The 21843-nt window shown below is 37.3% G+C and overlaps 1 protein-coding gene across 1 annotated transcript; it reads left to right on the top strand.

The window, feature by feature from the left end:
* Positions 1 to 274: 274 nt before the first annotated feature.
* tmc1 (transmembrane channel-like 1) lies at positions 275 to 19584 on the top strand. The gene is made up of 17 exons (XM_088911506.1): positions 275 to 315; positions 1330 to 1420; positions 1694 to 1775; positions 2202 to 2308; positions 5063 to 5161; positions 5988 to 6130; positions 7160 to 7304; positions 8150 to 8344; positions 10246 to 10425; positions 10883 to 11035; positions 12598 to 12726; positions 14527 to 14594; positions 15095 to 15334; positions 16705 to 16830; positions 17279 to 17357; positions 18552 to 18675; positions 19355 to 19584. The coding sequence occupies exons 1-17, from the start codon at positions 290 to 292 to the stop codon at positions 19582 to 19584; spliced, it is 2217 nt and encodes a 738-aa protein (XP_088767632.1). The 5' UTR covers positions 275 to 289.
* Positions 19585 to 21843: the final 2259 nt, after the last annotated feature.

Here is a 21843-nt window from a genome sequence, read left to right as displayed (position 1 = left end):
TGAGTACATTTATGAGTAACAGAATAACAGTATACTCATTTAGTAAAATTGTCCCATAGTGCTCATTACACTGCAATCAAACATATTGATTTTTCTTTTATGTAGAAATGAGCGTCACATTTTTATATACCACATCCAGACCTCTTCTGTCTACTCTTTCAGTTCGGATTCTGAGGAATCTTCTGAAGTAGAAGATGAAGTCATTACCGAGGAGGAATTGGCAAAGCTGAAGGAGGCAGTTGAAGAAAAAAAGAAGTTAATTGCTACTTTGAGAAACAAACCATGGCGAATGAAAAGGAAACTTGAGACTTTGAAGTAGGTGATTTGTATTCTCAAATATAGAACAATCTTTTCCACAACCTTATTGTTGACTTGTCTCAACATATTCAGATCAATGTTAACATCAACATAATAATGATTTAGAACATAATATATGTACTATTATCTTATTTACAGCAATGTATTGATTTACATTGTAAGATTTTCAGGGAAACTCAAAGCCACTTAGTCTCATTATTATGAAAACTGGTCCTCTAAGACTTAAAGCCTTCCGAAGTTAGCCATGACATTAACTGTTATGAATGCTGTAAGGATAATGCAAGCGCTGGTTGGGTATTGTGAAATAAATATCACTACTGTATGAAGATGCAATGCTTTGAATGTGCTTAAAGCTTATCAGAAAATCAGTCAACATTATCAATAAACAAAGTCATGGAATAAATGTTGCAAGCCCCTTTCAATCAAAATAATACAGTTATGGATGTTTTACAGTGGTAGGAAGATATTTTTGCACCCTATAAGAATACAACTACACCAGTGTAATTTTGATTACCTGTATCTGGCCCGTAGGGGGCTTCATTGATAACTGATCTGGGCTGAATTTCACAACTGTACTCACTCATTCCACATAAAGTAACACTGGGTTTGGATAGGTAGTGTTACTGTTTTACTACTAGTGTGCTCTGGCTTCACCTCCAGTCCGGGACACCTTTTATGCGGAGTTTGCATGTTGTTCCTGTAAGTGCTTCAGCTTCCTCCCATCTCCCAAAGGTCTGCAGGTTAATTGGTTTCTCCTCATGTGTTATGTGTGTGCGCGCCCTGTAATGGACTGGTTACATTCAGGGTGTAGTGACATCTTGCGTATTAAAATTGGGTCTTCCTTGTTAATATTCGTCAATATCAGCGTGTAAAGCTGATTCAGTAGGATTTATACATGGAATACTGTACGTACACTTTAATATTGTTTTGCAGTGTGAAAATGTTCGTGTCCAGTTTAATTTTAAGTAATCTTATTAGTTTTGCCCATATTCACTGCTTATGCTCACTCAGGGAAGCTCAGGAGTTTGTCGAAAAATTTGAAGGTGCCCTCGGCAAGGGAAAAGGAAGAAAATTTTATGCTTACAAAGTGATGATGTTAAAGGTAAGGTTCATTTAATAACGTGTTTTTCAGATTAGGAAACCGCAATGTCAAATTTGAAATGTGTGTCGTACTTAAAGAAATAACATCAATAACCAGTAACATTTTTTCGCAATACAATTATAGAAGCAATATGTTTTTCTTAATGAAAAGAATTTCACCTGTAAAAAAATATTTCACACGGTAAAATGTGCGTTCTTGAAGCCCAAGATTTCATTTTTCTTTCCCGACAGCACCATCTAGCGACCAAATTAAAAATTCTCTTTGTTCTTTCAGAAATGGATGAAATTTCAGCGTGATTTTGAAAACTTTAGAACTGCCTGTATACCTTGGGAAATGAAAATAAAAGAGATTGAAAGTAAGGTCTTTGAGTCTAATATGTAATACCACTTTGTAATTCCAAAAACACAGTTTTGCTAACATTCCAGCCGGAATCCATGAGCAAACTAAGGTGTAAACCGTGGCTTCCCTGTAAATGCCTTTGATGTTGCATAATCTGTCGTAAATTTAACATTTTATGTGAAAGATCATACAAGAATTGAATTAAACGCATGCTGAATTGATTGGCACGTAGGTTTGCTCCCATTTTGATTTCCGAGGAATCAAATGATTTGCAATATGTTATAATTAAATCGTCCTTATCACTTATAATTGAATACATTTAATGATAGTAATTGCATTGAGTTTGTCCTATTTTTAATTTCTACAACTTTTTGTTCTGAAAAGCAATCTAAAACCTTAAATATGTCTTATAATATAACATCACAAGCTTCTCCTCTTCCAGGCCACTTTGGTTCCTCTGTTGCCTCCTATTTCATTTTCCTGAGATGGATGTATGGAATCAATATGGTGTTGTTTGGATTAACTTTTGGCCTTGTTATGGTCCCAGAGGTGAGAAACCTTTTCTTGGTGGTGGTACTCCAATTATACTAAGTGTGGAACTCCTCAGAGTGCTTTCTGTGAGATTTAATTAGGGTTGTTTTGCATGAATACACAAGATAAAACACAATTACAATACACAGAGGAGACTGTGGATGATGGTACTAAGTATAGTAGGAGAAAAATCTAAAGAAGAAAAATGTGTGACACAATCAGATTCTATAACAATAGGAAAACTATCTCTTATTTACAGACAAGGTACCATTGGGCATCAGCTGTATCAGCATAGTACACATATTTTTACTTAAGTTTAGAAACAAGTGGAAACCTTGAGCCTGGTGGACAGTACACACACCAGGCCAGCAGCCATATCACCCTGCAACTCACAACTGGAAACCCACTGAAGCTCAGCAGGTGTGAGCCTGGTCAGTACCTGGATGGGAGACCTCCTGGGAAAAACTAAGGTGGCTGCTGGAAGAGGTGTTAGTGGGGCCAGCAGGAGGCGCTCACCCTGCAGTCCATGTGGGTCCTAATGCCCCAGTATTGTGACGGGGACACTATACTGTAATCTGGTCCTGTCCTTCGGATGAGACGTAAAACCGAGGTCCTGACTCTCTGTGGTCATTAAAAATCCCAGGGTGTTTCTCGAAAAGAGTAAGGGTGTAACCTGGCCAAATTTCCCATTGGCCCTTACCAATCATGGCCTCCTAATAATTACTCATTACTCTGCTCTCCTCCCCGCTGATAGCTGATGTGTGGTGAGCGTTCTGGTGCACTATGGCTGCTGTCGCATCATCCAGGTGGATGCTGCACATTGGTGGTGGTGGAGTCCCTATTACCTGTAAAGCGCTTTGAGTGGAGTGTCCAGAAAAGCACTATATAAGTGGAAGCAATTATTAATTATTATTATACACACACAGTAGCAGTAAAGTCAATTAAAAAGGCACAGGCACAGCGGACCACTGCCACCCACTTAGGTGCCTAGAGATAAGACTTGATCGCATCACGACACGAGACAGCCTCTCCTGTGTTCTCTATCTTTTTAGGTAGTAATCTCATTAAAACCACCTGCATAGGATTTCTTTTACAAACTTATGTGAATTCATGCACATATTTTAATCTTTAAACAGAAGTTCCTTTGCTGCCCTCTAGTGGCTTAAACCGACATAGACACTCCAGAATTCAGCTGCTCTGCTACAGATAAATTCAAAAAGATACATTACAAGCCCCATGTAATAAGGCTTTATGTGTCAGCAGGAGAACTCCACCCTTCCATAAATAATATAATTATAGGTCAGATAGGTCATGATAGGTCAGTGATGCCAGTGGGAAATTCAGATGCACCCAACATATTCCAGGAACTTATTTGCTGTTGTCAGAGTAGTCAACAGAATCTGATTCTAGATCTGTGAAAAACTTAGTCATTGTCTAATAAGAGTGCCGAGAGAACGGGGAACATCACTATTTAGAACAGAGAATAATAACGAAGTACCTTGCTTCTCAGTATATCCATATCCGGACACTCCCAAAACGTGGGTGAAGAAGTACCCACAGTACCACCTGCACAGTACAGACAGAGGGAACCAGGAATGAACTTCATACGATGTTGTCTATTAGGGGACACACATGCTCTGTGAAGAAAAATTAAATGAGTCCTTTGATCTTGGAGGCAGAATATATACCGTACTGTGCTAAATAATGTCCTACAAAATATCTGCATCTTCAATGTTATAGGTAACCATTAATGATTGAGGTAAAGCCTATAAGAAAGATAGAAGCAGCCAAAAAATATAAAAAATATCTGCTAAAACGTCAATCTTCTTGTTACTCAAATGTTGATTTCTTGCTCAAGTTCATGTCTATTGTCACATGTACCCGAGTACAATTAAATGCTTACTTGTGCGTTTTCCTCACATGACAAAATGACATAACATTGACATAGAAAATGACTTAACAAAGGATATCACAATTCTTGGAGACAGAAACAGGGAAGCAGCTATAGTTTCAACCAACATTTAGATAGCGGCTGTGTGCAAAATTCAAGTGGTGGCAGTATTTTCAGTTCAGTGCAAATCAGAGGGGTGTAATTGGAGGAGGATTTAAGAGGTGGAGTTTAGGAGTTAAGGGGGTAGAAGTGACAGAAGACTAGTAAAAAAACTACAAAGGAACAGGTAAAGGTTCATTCCATGATGAAAGGTAAAGAAACAGAAACTACCTTTCAGCTGTGGAGCTCTTTTCATGTGAGACGAAGGCTCCACAGCTGAAAGGTAGTGTTTCAATTTGTTTTTACCTTTTACCTTTTTTTACCTGTAAACAGCAGCTGAGAAAGGTAAAGGTAAAGGTTTCCTTACCTTTCAGAGTGGAATGAACCTTTACCTATGCCTCTGCAGACTATGCATGTTGATGCAGCTCCCTACTTGAGCATAGTAAAGAAAACTGCCTTAGAAAGAAAGACAAGAGGTGTGTGCAGTCATTGTTTATAAAGCCTGTCCAGACCAACACACCAGCACGCCTCTGTTCCTGCAATGCTACTATTCTATGGTGTTCCATGTGGTGGTACAGAGTTTCCTTTCCCCCTCATTTGTCCTCGTTAGAAATCAGTTTCCAGACCGACTCTTGAATTAAATGTACTTTCAATTTCCGAGGCAGAAATGCTTAACTACTAGTTAAAGATGTGATGAAAAGTTGTATATTTGCCAGTGCATCAGACCATGAAACATGGATGTACATACATATGAAACTTTATGAAACTGTTTTCATTTGAAGGCTTTAATGGGAAAGCCATATGGAAGCATGCCTAGGAAGACTGTCCCAAGGAATGAGGAGGCCACGGCTATGGACTTTGCTGTCTTGTGGGATTTTGGGGTGAGAAGCTTTATAACAGCTCTGGATTTTATTCTGCCCCCTCTGTGAATTCTAAATATTTAATCAAAACGAACACAAACTCTCCCTAGAAACGTTTTATTTAAGAGCAAAAAGAATGGTTTCAAATGAGAGGAGGCCATTTGATCCCTCTGGTTTGTTTCAGTAGCTTATTGGTCCAAAGATCTCATCTAGCCATTTCTTGAGGGATGTCAGGATGTAAGCTCCAACAACATGGTTGTGTTGCTTGTTCTATACCCACGTAGCGCTTTGTCTAAAGAAAAGCCTCCAATCCACTTGTATCCTCTAGTTCAACTTTCACTGTTGATTCTGAAGAAGATCATGGAAATGACCTTGCCAGTCCTTGAGGATTTTGAATACTTGAACCAGATTCTCTCCAGTTTAGTCTTCTCTGTTTGAGGTTCAATTCTTTAATCTCGTCAATTTAGGACTTTTCTTTAAGCCCCAGAATGTATCTGGTTGCGCTTCTTGGGCTAATTCTAGAGCAGCAATATCTTTCTTGTATCTTGTTGACCAGGCTTTTACACAGTATCTAAATGAGATTTTACTTATGCATTGCATAGTTGTGATATAATATTCCCTTTTATTGCTTCCCCACATTGTCTAGAAGAAAGAAATGGATGAAAATATGTCTATACATATTCAAGTACTTATGTTTACTCAATGTATATATGCATCTAGCAGATTTAAGCAGAAATAACAGGTAGTAACAGGTAATATTACTGCTTGGATTTCAGTTTTGGTTATTTGAAGCAAGTTATTTGTTCAAGTAAACATGCTGGAGATGGCTCTGTTCATTGCATTCTAGGGATATGCGCAATACTCAGTGTTGTTCTACGGCTACTACAACAATCAGCGTGCTGTTGGATGGCTTAAGTTCCGAATGCCTTTGTCCTACTTTCTAGTGGGTGTTGGAACAATTGCCTATAGCTTCATGGTGGTAATAAGAACGTGAGTATTCACTGCATCACATTAAATACACCCCGCATAGGAAAACACTTACATTTATCATTTCAACACCTCAAACTGGCTGGGATCAGCACAACTTTTGCACTGACTAGTGCTTTTACCATGCCAGGAGACACATTAGGTTGTCAATATTGGTTTAGATTTAGAAAAAGGTCTAAATATCACAGTTTGTTCATAAGATAGATAAAATGTCATACATGCTGCACTTTACTTATTTTGATAGTAATGTATTCTCCTGTCTTTCGGATGAGACTTTAAACTGAGGTCCTGACTCTCAGTGGTCATTAAAGATTCCCTTATTAAAGATAACAGGGAATTATTCCGGTGTCCGGGCCAAATTTCGTGCCTCGGCCTTTACCGTGGCCTCCAAACTGTCCCCATGTATGACTGGCTTGCTCTTGCCCTGTGATGGACTGGCGCCCCCTAAAGGGGTGTACCCTGCCTTGCGCTCGTTGCTTGATGGGTAGGCTCTGGTTTCCTGTGACACCGTATGGTATAAAGCGGTTTGGCAAAAGACATTACATGACATGTATTCTCCCAAACATCTGCCCCTTGACTTGCAGCCACATTGTCACTGAAAATTAAATTAAGCCTAAATGGAAACCTGGACACCTTTCTTTTGATGTTTGCTTCCATGTATTTCCTTATTCTTGTATTTCTTAATATAGTAGTTCTTAATATGCAAGACAATTAATATATTAAGCTTAATTTTTTATTAATTAATCAATCAATTAATTAACTAATGTTTTACTATTGATAAATGTAGACAATTACTGTATAGCCATGGTCTGCACATGGAGATATTACATGTGCTTTCACAGAATTTCACAAAGAACACTTTAACTACAACTATTAAGATATGTTTAAAATTTAAGATGAGGAAAAACGTGAACTTTTAGTTATTGTTAAAGCCATGATCACGCCATTTCATCGTACCAGGCTGATTTTTTGGTATAGTATTTCAGACCTGATAAAAATGAATGTGTATGTGTGAGCTTTGGGTTCCCACAGAATGGCCCGGAATGCAAATGAAGAAGGTGGAGGTGATGACACAAGCTTCAACTTCAGCTGGAAAATGTTCACCAGCTGGGATTACCTCATTGGCAATCCTGAGACCGCAGACAACAAGTTTGCATCTATAACCACTAGCTTTAAGGTATCTGAAGACTAAAACAATCTTGTTGCTTTCCAAAACAAATTTATTTTTGCATTTAAGTGAGAATATGTACTGTTATTTTTTAACCTTAAGTGTATATACAGTACTTACTTCAGAGTCAGGGCTGGTACTGTATATTTCAAAACTATAAAGTGTGTGACATGCCCTTACCTATTCAGAGTCATTATACATTAACCATAAAATGTTCTTATGTTTTCTGTGAGCATCAATGAGTTTTATCTGTCACTACCTTTGCTCTATATTATAGAATTTGCAATTAGAGCTTACACATAACTATTTTAGAAATGTGCTTCATTTAAAGCCCAATTTCTTTTGTAATCTTTAAATCAGTAACTGCATGCATGTTACTAGTAGTTCATAGTGCATAGAAAAAAAATCACTTATATATTCAAGAAATATGATAATAAAATACAATAGAAACCTTTGGAATTGTTTTTGAATTGTTCTTAAAGATTAACTGAATTTGAATTGAACACAAATATGGACAAGGTGAGACTTGGGAGATGAAGAAAGTGTTAACTTTATTTTGAGGAGAAAAAGTAAGGTGACAGATGAATTCAAAGAACCTGTATTGGATTTGACTGTGACTATATTGGGATTAAATGTCTAGTCTTTTAGGTTCCAAAGTTTAGACAGAACTGGCACCTCAGTACCACCTAAAGCAGACTACATTTCAGCTTTGAGTGCATTCTCCTTATATTCACTGGTTTGTCTTTTTGTGCTGTGTAAAAGCTGCCACTGTTAATGCCGACTGCCACTGTTTTTGCTTCAGAGAAGGGCACAGGCCTCTTTAAAATCTGAAATGGCTTTTCTTTTCCTCACAGGAATCCATTGTTGAAGAGCAGGAAAGCCGTAAAGAAGAAAACATTCATTTAACTCGCTTCCTGCGAGTGCTTGCTAACTTTCTCGTACTCTGCTGCCTCGCTGGGAGTGGATACCTCATCTATTTTGTGGTGAGGAGGTCTCAGAAGTTTGCTCTGGAAGGCCTGGAGAACTACGGCTGGTGGGAAAGGAATGAAGTAAGTTGAAACTCATGATGAATACTAGCCATCAAAGTCAAACGTGAATGGATTTTTGTGGGGGTTGTGGCCCTGGCATACTCAGGTAACAGAGATCCTTTAATAGGCAGGGCTTGGGGAAACGATACACACAAATGCAGCTATCATGTCAAAAAGTGTTCTTAAAAGTGCAAGAAAAAATTAAGCAAAAAGAAGAGTCTAGCTCTGTCTCAGCTCTAACTAAACCTTTTCACTCTATGAATGCAGCTGGGCAGCTGAACTGCTTCACAGCTCCAACACAAATCTCTCTCAGAAACATAGGTGAACTGGGCAACTGATGTTGTTGAGGGCCCCCTCAAGTCACTATAGTGACACTTTCTGTTGTCGCTGTGAATTATCCTAATGGAAGACCAGTCGACAAATGACCAGTCTTAACTGAGGACATAATATGTTTCTGAAGTGCAGAAAAAAAGACCAGGATAAGTGGTTTCAAAACAGAGGTATGCTCCAGTCTTTGTAATAATGCATAATATGCATATTAATGTTATTTGCATTTCATTTGGTTTTGAGTCCATCAGATCCATGTAATTAGACATGTCACATTTTCAAGCTGGACACATAGCCTACTTGAGGTGTTTTACTGGAAGTTAGCAGATTCAAGTATCCTGCCATTGTACATATGCTGTGTGGGTCCCCTGGCTAAATATTGGCGCTTCTTGGCCAAGCAAAAGCATGAAAGCAAATGAACAGTAAAAAAAGACTGTTCAGTGATTATACATAACCAGCATTGAAATTCATTGTTTTCCTTGCGGGTTCTCTGTATTTTATTAAATGGGGGTAAATGTACCCCTTCGGATTGCAGTCGCTCTCCCAGTGACAGTGGCAGGAGCAGGCAGGAGGTTCTTGATGTTGATAAAACATACCTGAGGTCAGCCATGGCATAAGACCACCATAGTGGACTCTCCATCATGAGCATCAATCCTGCAGTGTGTCGACTACTATCATGAAGACGTAATTGATCTAGGCAAACTTATTTATAGAATGTTTTTTTATAAAACTTTCCCATATGGTTAGACATTCTGATCTCACCTTTTACTGAGTGCACTTAGCTAATTAAATACCTGTATCAATTTCTACAATTCCTTTCTACAAAGGTTTCAGTGCAGTGATTTGTAAGCTATGATTTGCTATAATTTTCCTATTTATTACTTTCTATGTTACAATACATGTTATCCTTGTAAAATTTGTGCTTCTTGTTCTTGTTTGTAACGCATTTTTTATGTGTTCTTCAAATCTGGTTAATAAAGGTTTTCTAATTATATAATTAAATTATTTATTGTATGCACAAATTGTGATCTGGAGGGGCCCCTTTCCAAGATTTTGCCTAAGGCCTCAAAAAAGCTAGGGCCAGCCCTGCTCAGACACCTTCAAATAATTTCTCTCAAATAAAAAAACTCACAACACATCCTGGGGTCTGTCAGTCCTTCAGTCACTTCCTTGTTCATATGTATTCTCAGAGTATCTCAGAGGCTCTGCTCACCTCCTGAGTAGCATAGGTCAATGGCCAGCCCAGAAGCTTTCTGCTTCCTGGTTTTTAACTGTTACACAACCAATGGTCTTCCTCCAATTGGTCAGAAGACAGAAGATGGCAGGTCATTCCCCCACTGCTTTCTGGGAAATGTAGTTCTAACAAAAATTTACATCTTGTCTTCATCTGCCACCCTATGACAAAGCATGAATTCCACAACATTTATATCTACTCATTATTACAATACCTCCTCCAACATTCCACAAAAGGAGAAGTAAATTGTTCTTCACTTTTTTTTAATCTTGAGGACTTTTATAAAATTGACTTTCGACAGAAATGATTTAAATGCTTCAGACACGTAAAGGATTGTGTTGTGTTGTGTTTCCTTTGTCAGGTGAATATGGTGATGTCATTGTTAGGAATGTTCTGTCCAACATTATTCGATGTCATCAGTGCTTTGGAGAACTACCACCCTCGAATCGCTCTGCAGTGGCAGCTCGGACGCATCTTTGCCCTTTTTCTAGGAAACCTGTACACCTTCATTATTGCTCTCATGGATGAGATCAATCTTAAAGTGAGTCTAATATTTTACATGTTGTTAAAGATTTCCATAGTTTTACCATGTAGTTATACATTTCCATTTTTTTATATGTAGTTAAAGATTTCAATGCAATCTTTAGACTATATAGTAATGATAAGCATTTGCACGAGGTAATATTACTGATACCCCTTCGTTCTCTTATGCAGATTGAATCAGATCATTACACTGCTAATGTCCGAGTCCATATCATCAGAATTAGAATTATATGGTAAATATATATATTTTAATGAAAGATGAAAACCAAAAAAATGAAAAAAATTGTAACCACTGGCTGGAAAGATCCCAAATGAATGTTTTAGAGAGGCTTATAATATGGCTTACAGTAGGCTGTTGTTTTAATATATCATGACATGATACAGCAGAGAGAGAGAGAAAGATCTTTCTGACTACTGTGATAAATGATGCATTGCTTTATTTTCATGTTCTGTAGCGAGAAGAGGAGGAAATAGTCAAGTTCAATATGACAATATGGGAAGCGGGTCTTTACAATGGGACTTCAACTGGCAATGCTACTGCCCGCCCGATACAAGTGGATCCTGCTGACGTGCCAAGGGGTCCGTGCTGGGAAACCATGGTGGGGCAGGTAACAGACGACTCTAAATATAACACTGCTTTCTACAGCAGGTCATGAGGATCAACTGACTGACATGGTTTCAGGCTTTTATTGAGATGTCTTTATCTGGGTGTTCTGTTAAGTGAAGACACAAACCCTGCAATACTACTACTTATGACTTTGTATGACAATGCATATATTGTTTAACACAACCCCCTTGTACAGAAAAACATTGCAAAGAGTGATCATGTTACTACAGCAAAGACTGCTTTTCTTTGATAAGGAGACAAGCATTTACAGCTCCATTACTTTGATGTGATAATACATTTACAGCTTCATTAGCAACAACATCAATAGATCATCACTGATCTGGAGTTGTTTCGTCGTTGTAGAGTATTCTAGCTAGGTGGGTGATCTATTAATTTAGTTAAAATACAAAATGCCTAGGTGGTAATCTCCCTTCATGTAAAACAAATTAAATTTAGCAAAGAAAGCTCCAATACAAACATTGGAATTACAGGGTATATTAAATCACCGGTAGCTATTTTAATCAATCAATTTAATTCATATGCAATACCTTTCTATTAGAGAATTCTCAAGGCACTCTACTCTCCTATAACACAACACAATGCAAAAATTATGAAAGAAAGGCATATGTTAGGTATTGAAGGCCATTGAATAGAAGTAAGTCTTGAACTGAGATTGAAAAACATACAGTACGCAAAGGATGCTGTGTTAGTATCGTTCAGCAGAGAAGACAGACTGTTGTAGCTTTGGATAACAAGAGCATTTTAAAGAAACTGGTAGCCAGTGTAGCTTTTTCAGCACAGGAGAAATACAGTATGTTTGGATTTTTTAGATTTGGTCAGCACTTGAGCAGTACATTTCTGGACATATTGTAGTTCCTGGAGTTATTTCTGAAGATCCAGGTAGCAAAACATAACAGTAGTCTAGTCTTAAGGAAATGAGGGACTGAACTAGTTTCTCAGCATCAATAAGAGAAAGAATTGGTCTTAAACGGGATATGTTTTGTAAATAGAAGAAGAATGCACTACAGACTTACATGTGACTCAGGAGACAGGGAAGGGTCAACAATCACCCCTACGTTTTCAATAGAATTTGGGGGAATCATTTCTGTATTGAGTTTCAGACAGTCTAAGTTTGTGACTTGATGGGAAAAATGTCCCTAAATCTTTGTCCCATAGTTATTTGTTAGGTGGGAGACAAGAAGTCATACTTCATTAATGCTGCTCTCTAAGCAATAATCAGATCAGTCCAGAATGCTGTTTTACACTGATATATCTGTGTCTCATTTCTGTGGAATTTATTCTAAATTCTGTGTTTCACAGTATCAGTTTAAAAGAATAAACAAGAAATTAAAAAAGTCTTCACATAATGATGTAAAGTTGTCTTCCACATCTAAGAATCTGATCTGTAACACAATAAATAATATACCCTCCTACCTGAAATGAGTTTGTATTTTTAAGGGGAACATGTTGTCGACTCATTATAAACCATAATAAACATGATCTTCGGAAAAGGTCGATTTATTTTTTATGTTTTATCAAATCTTTTTTTCAATGTGTTGATAGGAATTTGTGCGGCTCACCATTTCTGACACTATGACCACATATATAACACTCCTGATCGGAGACTTTCTAAGAGCTGTCTTTGTACGATTCCTCAATTACTGCTGGTGCTGGGACTTGGAGTATGGTTTTGTAAGTATCTCTTTTTGTGGTGTCTAGAGCCTGTTTAATGTGTTTTTTAAATAAGATGTACTATAGTATACCACAAAGAGAAAAATACTCTTCCACTCGCTCCATTAACATTTTATGAACATGAAAAACAGGTTGAGGCTTTCTTTGTAATACTGTCACAAAAGCCAATAAAACATTTTTTATTCAATTCAAAAATGTGCCACAAAAATCAGTGCCTTAAGTGCATGTCCAGACAGGTACAGTACTGTAGAAGGCAATGTAAATACAAATTCTTAAGAGCATAAAAAAAGACTGCAAGTGAGATGAAGTCATTTGGCTCATCTTATTCATTTGGTTCTTAGAAACTATTAAATCCAAGGATCACACATTGCTGTTTCTTGAAAGAAGGTAGGACATCTACTTCAACAACAAGACTGGGTAGCTTCTCCCAAGCTCACAATACCTTTTGTATGAAGAAGAAAGACCTTTTCTTCTTTAGTGCACTTCAGTCTTTTAAATGCACTACACTTTAGTTTCCATTTGTGTCCACTATTGGGTTGACTTTGGCAATGCCCTTTTCAATTTCGAATACTGGAATCAAATCCCCTTGAAGTTCAGGGTTCAGAAAAATTATTTTATTTTGTCAGCGTAGGACTTTCCTTTAAATCCAGGAATGCATCTGGTTGCTTATCTCTGCACTGATTCCAGAACAGCCATTTCTTTTTTGGACTATGGTGACCAAAATACACAGTGATGCTGTACACAGTATTTTACAGGATTGCCAGTGCATTGTACAACTGTACAATCTCTTGATTTGCATTTTCCACTTTTCAGTATATATCCAAAGATTCTGTTTGCTTTCCTTCATTGTCCATATAGAAGATGAAAATGAGGTGGCAATATAAAATCTTTTTCTTAAGCAGCTTCAAGGTTTCTCATCTTATGTTTATACAGCCTGTATGTAACACTATGCACTTGACTACATTTTTCCAGTTTACACCATCTCAATTCATTTACAAATCATTTTGAACTTCCTTTTGCAGTTTTGTAGTCTTTGCTAAACCTCTTGTTTTCCTATCATCAACAAACATGACTAATTTACCAAGTACATGTATAACAGAATTTAGACAACATGAATTAAGAAGATTGGTGTACTTAATACATATCCATGTTATGGTGAATGATATTAAAAGTCTTATGACCCTCTACTTTAGATGTAATAATCCCAACCCCAACCTTTCAAGTAAAAGCATCAAGATGTACTGACATATAATTACTTCAGTTTTGTTACCTTTTTATGGGTGGGTGCTCCATTAGCAATTTGACAGGCAAACTCTTGATATTGTATAATAAATTGTAGTTTAATGCCTTTAAGAAGTGGAAAACATTATTCCAAAGCTCTGTTCATTCCAAAAGGTAGGGATGTTTCATTATGACTAATTTACTAATTATGCTATAGTATTATTAATTTATACTTATTATGATAATATACTTAATTATATTAAAAAGTAACATAAATTAATACACACATAATTTATATGAAAAACAGAGAACATAGGAATATGTAAACCTGTATTTCTGAATAGTCATTGTTTGGCAAATTGTGAAAACACCATTTAGGATTTAGACCAGAAGATGCAGATCAAAAGATTAAAAACACCATAGTTAAGTCATGTTAAACATAATCTGGGGGATACAACTATTAATCTAATTATCTGTTCTATTAAATTCTATTAAACAGTTCCCTTTAACTTAGAAATGAATTTATATTGCATCGCATATTCTCAATTTTCTCATTATTTTCTTTTTTCTCAATTAAAGCCATCCTACTCGGAGTTTGATATCAGTGGGAATGTACTTGGTCTGATTTTCAATCAAGGAATGATATGGTATGAAATCAATGATTTTGTATCACAGTACCACAGATGACAGACTAGTAAGCACTAGCATGTCCTCTATACAGGATAATATATGGACAGCCTAACATCCGTGACAGTAAAAACTCTACGAATAGGTTTATCCTTAACATATGTTACAAATGTGTAAAATTAGCAAGGGAAAGGTAGCGTAAGATACCATATATATCTAATATGTCTATGTATACTGTTTAAGCAATATTTAAATATATATTATATAAAGAAGCAAACACTTAAATCAATAGAATGTAATAATTTTAGTTTTTCAGTATGGGTCCTGAAAAAATAATGGAATTAACTTTATCCTCATGTGTATGTAAGTACAAATATCATATCAAATACTGCATATATGTGTAAACATATTTGATGATAAGATATACAAGTAGTTAACAATCTGAGGACAACTTCATTGAAATCATGTGGATTAAGTACTGCGTCGTTAACTGTCGGCTGTGTTCACCGTTTCTCGTTAGGATGGGCGCCTTTTACGCTCCCTGCCTCCCGGCCATCAATGTCCTGCGGCTGCATGTGTCCATGTACCTGCAGTGCTGGGCTGTAATGTGCTGCAACGTTCCTCAGGAGCGAGTGTTCAAAGCCTCTGGGTCGAACAACTTCTACATGGCCATGCTGCTCGTCATCCTCTTCCTGTCAACACTGCCCACCGTGTACACCATCGTTTCCATCCCGCCTTCCTTCGACTGCGGGCCCTTCAGGTGAGCTTCAGCAGAAAAGCGGATCTCCTGATCTGAATGACGAAGGTCAAGTGGGAAGCTTCTGGTTCACCCCTGAAAAAAACTCTACAGCAGAAACAGCTGCGTTTCTTCTTACTGCTTTCCTGTTATACTGTACTTTTACCATTGTGTGACTGATACAATGCAACTCCACTAGAGGGCACTGTAAGATAGGTCTACAGTGCTCTTGAGCTCTGACCGGCACCTACATCTTCTGAAACAGCTCAGCGAAGTCCATTTCCAGCACACAACCACACTCACTCCTACTAATAAGTAAATGTTGTAAGGAAACAGTGTATAAAGGAATTTGCCTGTGCAAAATGAGTATGTTGCCCAGTTTATCGTGTGTTATCATTGCTTTCCCTTTTAATTTTTTTTTTATTTTCCCCTTCAAGGGTTGATACAAACTTGTGCAACCCCTGAGTGCTTAAGAGCACATTCCACAACATCCCAACATGTCTTTGTATAATGACCCATGAAAACATTATTTACTTAATGTTAACACAAAAGATTACTTGGGAGTTCTTTACTATAATAAAACTTTTTTTAACTATTAACTTTACTCTTCTATCATAATCCACATATTTTATAACCTCTATTGTTAAATTATTTGACTGTTCTTACTTATTTACCAACCCAACACCAAGGCTAAGGGATTTAGGCATAATTGCTTCTTAAAAAGACTCCAATACCAGAGAAATGCTCATCACGCACGTATAGCGCTTTTATTCAAATTGACACCAAAACCCACTGCTGTTCTAAGCATGAGGGTCAAGCTGAAAGTTTTGAAAGCTTTCCAGGTTATTCAGTTACTCTAGTCTGTCTGTGACTGCTGAAGCAGTAGGAGGGTTCTTCTGTATAACTGTAGTCTACAGTAGTTTTGCTTTTCTGTTTTTTTGGGGGGTTTTACCACACTTTCTTCATTTTATGATTTTTACCTATGGATGGAAGAATTGAAAAAAATGCCTTTTATCAAGTAAAAAGGTAATAGTTTCAGCTGACTTGCCACTGGAAGTCGTTTAGGCCTCTATTGTTTGTAGGTTCGCATGTAATGAGTTAATTGATGAATTAGATAATTGGTGAAGGGCTGAGAGCCTCATTCTAAGAGCCTCACATTCACATCGGTTTAACTTAGACTAGTGTGGTATATAAAGGGATTCATTATGATAGTTTTTGTTGTTGTGTAGAAGACAGTTTGGGAGACTAAAGTCTCCCAGCACAAATATTTTATCTGTCCATTGTGATTGTCCTCAAATCTCGTGAGCTACAGTACCTGTGGAGAGGTAGGCCTGTCATAAGCACATTTTTAAAAAGTATGGTAAATAAAGTCCTACAATTATCCCTTTTTTCAGTGGGAAAAACAGGATGTTTGATGTCATTCAAGAGACACTAGAAAATGATTTTCCAGCCTGGTTTGGGAAAGTCTTCAGCTATGTATCAAACCCTGGATTAATTCTACCATTCATACTGCTCATGGTGTAAGTCAATCTTTGATGTATACCTTAATCACACTTCTGACTTTAACACACATGATTGAGGTAGTTGTTAGCCCTTTATAAAAGGAACCAATTAGCTTCTGACTACCAGATTGCTAACCTTAGCAGTTTCAGTGAATTTGGTACAAGGTCATTTGGAAAAAGGATACTGACATGGTAGACTAAAGTCCTGTATTTATACCCTAGAGTACAGGTGATTGATTAGAGGATTGGTCTGTATCTTACCCTTTCCTTACAGTTTCAACCAAACATTCCAGCTACAAAACCACTTGTAAATAATTTTGCTTTCAGAGTTTCTTAGCAAATACATGAAAGTGCCATTATCTTACAACTGATTTATCCTTGTTCTGTTTTATTTTAACCAGCACTTAAAACAGATTTTATATAATATAGTTTTATATAAAATGTTAATATTTTTTTGTTATCAAAGATTGGCAATCTATTATCTGCAGTCAACATCTAAGGCATACAAGGCTGCCAACCTTGATTTAAAAAAGAAACTTCAGACGGTAAGTACTCTATACTGAATGTTGCTGAATTATTTTAGAATTACATTTCACACAAAATGAGACATGTTAATAACTGGACATTTTGCCCTGTTTTTCTACATTTTAAAGCCAATTTAAAACCTGATTGAGGAGCTTTGTCACAGCTTTCAAGATATGAATTTTTCACAATGCACATAAAGTAACTAGTCATTGAGGGGGTAATTACTACTCTGATTTGATTATAGAAGGGGAGTGTGAACTGTGGTAGCCATGCTATCAACCTGTAGGCCCGATCTTGTTAGATCTGAGAGGCAGGACATGTTCGGTACTGGGAGGGGTGATTTCCAAGGAAAGCCAGTTGGAGTTAGCAAGTGATGCTAATGGGACATTAGGTAGTATCGCTCTGTCAGCCGCAGTATGCTGACTAGGAACACCGTGCTGTCTTTCTGATGAAACATTAAACCTGCGTGATCATTAAAGATTGCCATGGTACTTTTTGAAAGGTTTGAATATTTACCTGGCTAAATTCCATCCTAGGCATCTACCACCTGCTCTCCCTAAAGCTACTAATTCATTCAATCGGTGAAGTCATTTCTCACTTGTTCAGCTGACCTGCTGGGTGGGGAAGCAGCTAGTGGATCACAGCTGGCTCACCTCCCGCGGGTGGGTGCAGCACATCAGTAGTGGATGAAATGGAGACTGATCTCGATGTGAAAGGATCTGCTCTGGGAACCTTTGGGATCAATAGCGCAATAGACAATATTTGTATGCTTCTTTATACTGAGAACTGTGCTAGCTATGTAACATCAGGAGTATCCCACTAGCTTGAATCTCATTTTTTCCTTAATACAAAAACTCACCAATACCTTGGAGCACAGTTGTTGCTATCAGAGGGTGAGAACTGAATCAATTGAACTAATCAGTCATCTATAGTAAGGGATGTATAAAAAGCTTATGAAGAATAAAATACCTAATTATATTTATAATCCCATACTGCATTTTTTCCCCTTTATAAAGATGAGTTTTACATTGATCTATGTATTTTGATATTCTGAGGGAACAGAATTTCTGAGAGAGAGGCGTGCAATCCAGCTTGCAGCACATATGTGACATTCTGCATCGTGCATTCCAATATCGTTATCCAAGAGTATGTTTCCAGTTCATAAAAAGCAGATGTGGTTGTCTTAATTATACTTTCTGTGGCTTTTAATGTAGCAAAATGAAGAAAATAAAAAGAAGAACAAAAAAGCTGCTTTAAAGGCAGCTAGTGATTTAGAAGAAGCTAAAAAAGCAGCTCAAAACAAACCGGACAGCAACACATCACAGAACAGCATGAAAGGTAAGGTGTTCTCATACTGTAGGATACAAAGTTATATTTTTTGTAACATTTCCGTATTAAGTGTTGATCTACTGTAGTTTGAGATAAAGACAGAGACTGGGTGATATAAATGTTCACACTATTAAAAAGGATCTTCTTTAATATAAAAAACCGCACACATGCAAATTTCATTAATTCTCTCAGAATAAGATTTTATTAGAGCCCTAATCCTTCTAAATGAAAATATTAAGTTATATATATCTTATATATTTATATATACAGTATATTTATTTAAATATAAATATTTTCAAGGGATAGACCCTAGTCAAATAATTATTAACTTTTCAGATTTGAACACTAATATTTACAGTACTTTTAAAAGTATTTCATATGATCTAAATAGTTTAAAGAATCCCATTAGAAGACTTGTTATCTAAGGCATTGTCAGTCAATACTGAAATATGAGTATCGTATTAACATCTTTGGTTAATTAATTAATTAATTAATTAATTAATTAATTAATTAATCACTGTCCTTAAATCGCCATATTCGGTCATCCTTTGAGAATTTTGAGTCCAATCATCTTTCTATTCCCTTTTCTGTATGCAAAAAAGAAAGAAAATAAGTTTTTCTTTTGTGTTCCCATTCTTTGCTGATGAGGTGATCAATGATACTGGGGACCACTTCTTTGTTTTGTCAGAGAAGAAAGTAGCAAGCAGAGAAGGGGAAAGATCCTGTCCTGGACAGAACAACGGACAACTGCACCCTCCAAAAGGAAGAGGAATGCGCCACGCAGGGCTCCCACCACCCCGTATTGCTTTGACGCGACCGCCAGTGTCTAGGGGACAAGGAATGTCGGGGTATTTACCTGGAAACCCAAGATACGCGGGTCCTAGAATGCCAAGATCTCCAAATACATACCGGTATTGAAATGGTTTACATGGACATGCACTACAACGAGTCACATCATTTCCTTGGTACAGCAGGGTCTTGACTAACATTTGCAAATTCGCGATTCATTCTGGCAGATGGGCTCTTGCGTGGCAGAAGAGCAGAGCAGAATAAAACCGAGCCAAAAGTTTTTTAACCGCAGTTTTCAAATTAGCAGTTTAACAGACTAGGCTCGTGAGACAAATCCAGCTAGTGAGTGAGTTTCTCCCTGGTTCCACATCTACAGTGGTCTTGTTTTTATACCGTAAAGAACAGTCCCGTTCCTGTGTCGGTGGCATGGGGGATGACAGGCTGGAGATGACTTTACAGGCAGTTTTGTTGCCCTTTTCATTACTTTTCGTTTTCATTAATCACGGAGGCAGAAGGAGAAAATGCAGCCATCTGCCGGTCGCAGGGATGCATGGTTTTTATTTGAGCAGATTCCTGCCATTTCTATTGTGATTCCTGTTGTTTTAGTTGATCAACGTTATTTTAATGAACTTAAAGCCAATACATCACCACTTTAATTATCATATACGGGATTACCTATTTCTTTTAACCACAGGTGCTATATACTGTAGTAGATTATGCGAAGGTATATAGTGTTGGACATAGTCTGCCTATTTGTGCCTGTTCTCTGTTCCGGACCCTCACGAATGTTGGGACCCTTTTTTACTTACAAATTGAGATGCACTTGAGATGAATAAAAAGTGAAATCCCACTCAGTGTGAATAAGAAACTTTTTTTAAAAGGACATATATAGTCCAACCTTTTTGGAAGCTTTTTAAATGTTCTAACTTATTTCTATGTTTTATTTACACAGGAAGCATAGACTATTAACACTTCTCTGCTAGACTTTTCCTCACTTTCCCATGTAATTTTGCCTATAACAGGACATGGAGGTTATCAGGGTAATATACAATGTAAAAAAAAAAGTTAATTATTTGTAAATATTTTTTCACCTGGAGAACTGGATTTTCTGAGCATATGAGAGTGGAGGTATAACTGCTTTTTCAAAAATAAGATAAGATTACTTTATTGGCCATATACAGTTTCTTGTATTAGGAATTTGTCTTTTTGCATAACCCAACTTGCTCTCCATGAGACACACAGACAGAAAGAGAAGCTTGGGATAAGAGCACAGGGTCAGCCATTTATATGGCACCCCTGGAGCAGTTGGGGTTAAGCGCCTTGCTCAGTGGCCCAACAGCGTAGGATTCCTCTGCCAGCCACGGGATACAAACCGGCAACCTTCCAGCCACAGGCACAGATCCTTAGCAACAGACCCACTGCACCGCCGAAATAAGTCTTAATTTCACAGTCAAAATGACATTGTTTTTCAGCAGAGAGCAGTGTTATATTCAAACCGAGAAAGGTTGAAAAAAGCCTGCGAGTGAGGAGGGCCTGATACTCTTGAGTAAATCAGATCATTGGTTAGGCAGGCTCATTACAAGCAAATGAAAGATTAGCGCTTACTCTGTTCAAAAGATTAGTGAACACCAGCGTCTTGAGAACGATCATGCTCGTGGGGACCCATGACTGTTAGCTGATCAACACAAACTTGACTGATTTGACGCGTGCCATTATTTGGGGCGACACTGTGGTGTGGAAAGGGATGCATTCGACATCTGTCAAGTTTACCATTCTGGCTTGACATGTTGACCAATGGACAATCGTCTCTGTTTGTGATCACAAAATCATTACTTTTTAAAAAAATACCCTTTTAACTTAACAGCTTAGGGCTTCAAAATCATTTTAACCCTTTATAATAAAATGTTCATATTTAATACTGCTATGCTTCATTTTACAACTTTTATTAATTTGCATGAGGCTGAAAAAGGTAACCACTGTTTCCATAAAATTACAGCCTGTTGAAAAAATAATGTACGGAAATACAACAGCAAGTAAAGCAGGCATCAAAATCATCCCAAAAGTTGAATCTTCCATTTGCAGGTTTTCTGTATTTTTCAAGCTAAAGCTAAACACAGCCAAGCCACAGCTTCTAAGATACTATCCTTATTAAATAAATGGGACTGAAAATATTTTGTTTCTGATTCTCTACCCTCTCTTCTTCTCTCACCATATGGCAGCCCATAACCAGGCCTTGCTGAGCCTGAACCAAATCCATACGTGCTTCTCGTCTGGACCTTACTATGGTTGGCCAGAGACTTTGAAGCATTTTTCATGTTTAAATTTTCATGTCAGATTCACTTTTTCCTAATCCCTAATTTACATTTTACACTTGCTATGTTTCTATAT

This window comes from Atractosteus spatula, chromosome 3 (assembly GCF_055471065.1).
Source record: "Atractosteus spatula isolate fAtrSpa1 chromosome 3, fAtrSpa1.hap1, whole genome shotgun sequence".
NCBI lineage: Eukaryota > Metazoa > Chordata > Actinopteri > Semionotiformes > Lepisosteidae > Atractosteus > Atractosteus spatula.
This window is presented reverse-complemented; position numbering and strand designations above follow the sequence as displayed.

What these genes read in the sequence shown, in the direction of transcription:
- tmc1 (XM_088911506.1), top strand. Translation starts at nt 290, where the DNA reads ATGAAAAGGAAACTTGAGACTTTGAA. An exon ending in GCCTTGTTATGGTCCCAGAG is followed by an intron (nt 2,309 to 5,062) that starts GTGAGAAACCTT and finishes TTTCATTTGAAG; the next exon opens with GCTTTAATGGGAAAGCCATA. An exon ending in ATCACAGAACAGCATGAAAG is followed by an intron (nt 18,676 to 19,354) that starts GTAAGGTGTTCT and finishes TTGTTTTGTCAG; the next exon opens with AGAAGAAAGTAGCAAGCAGA.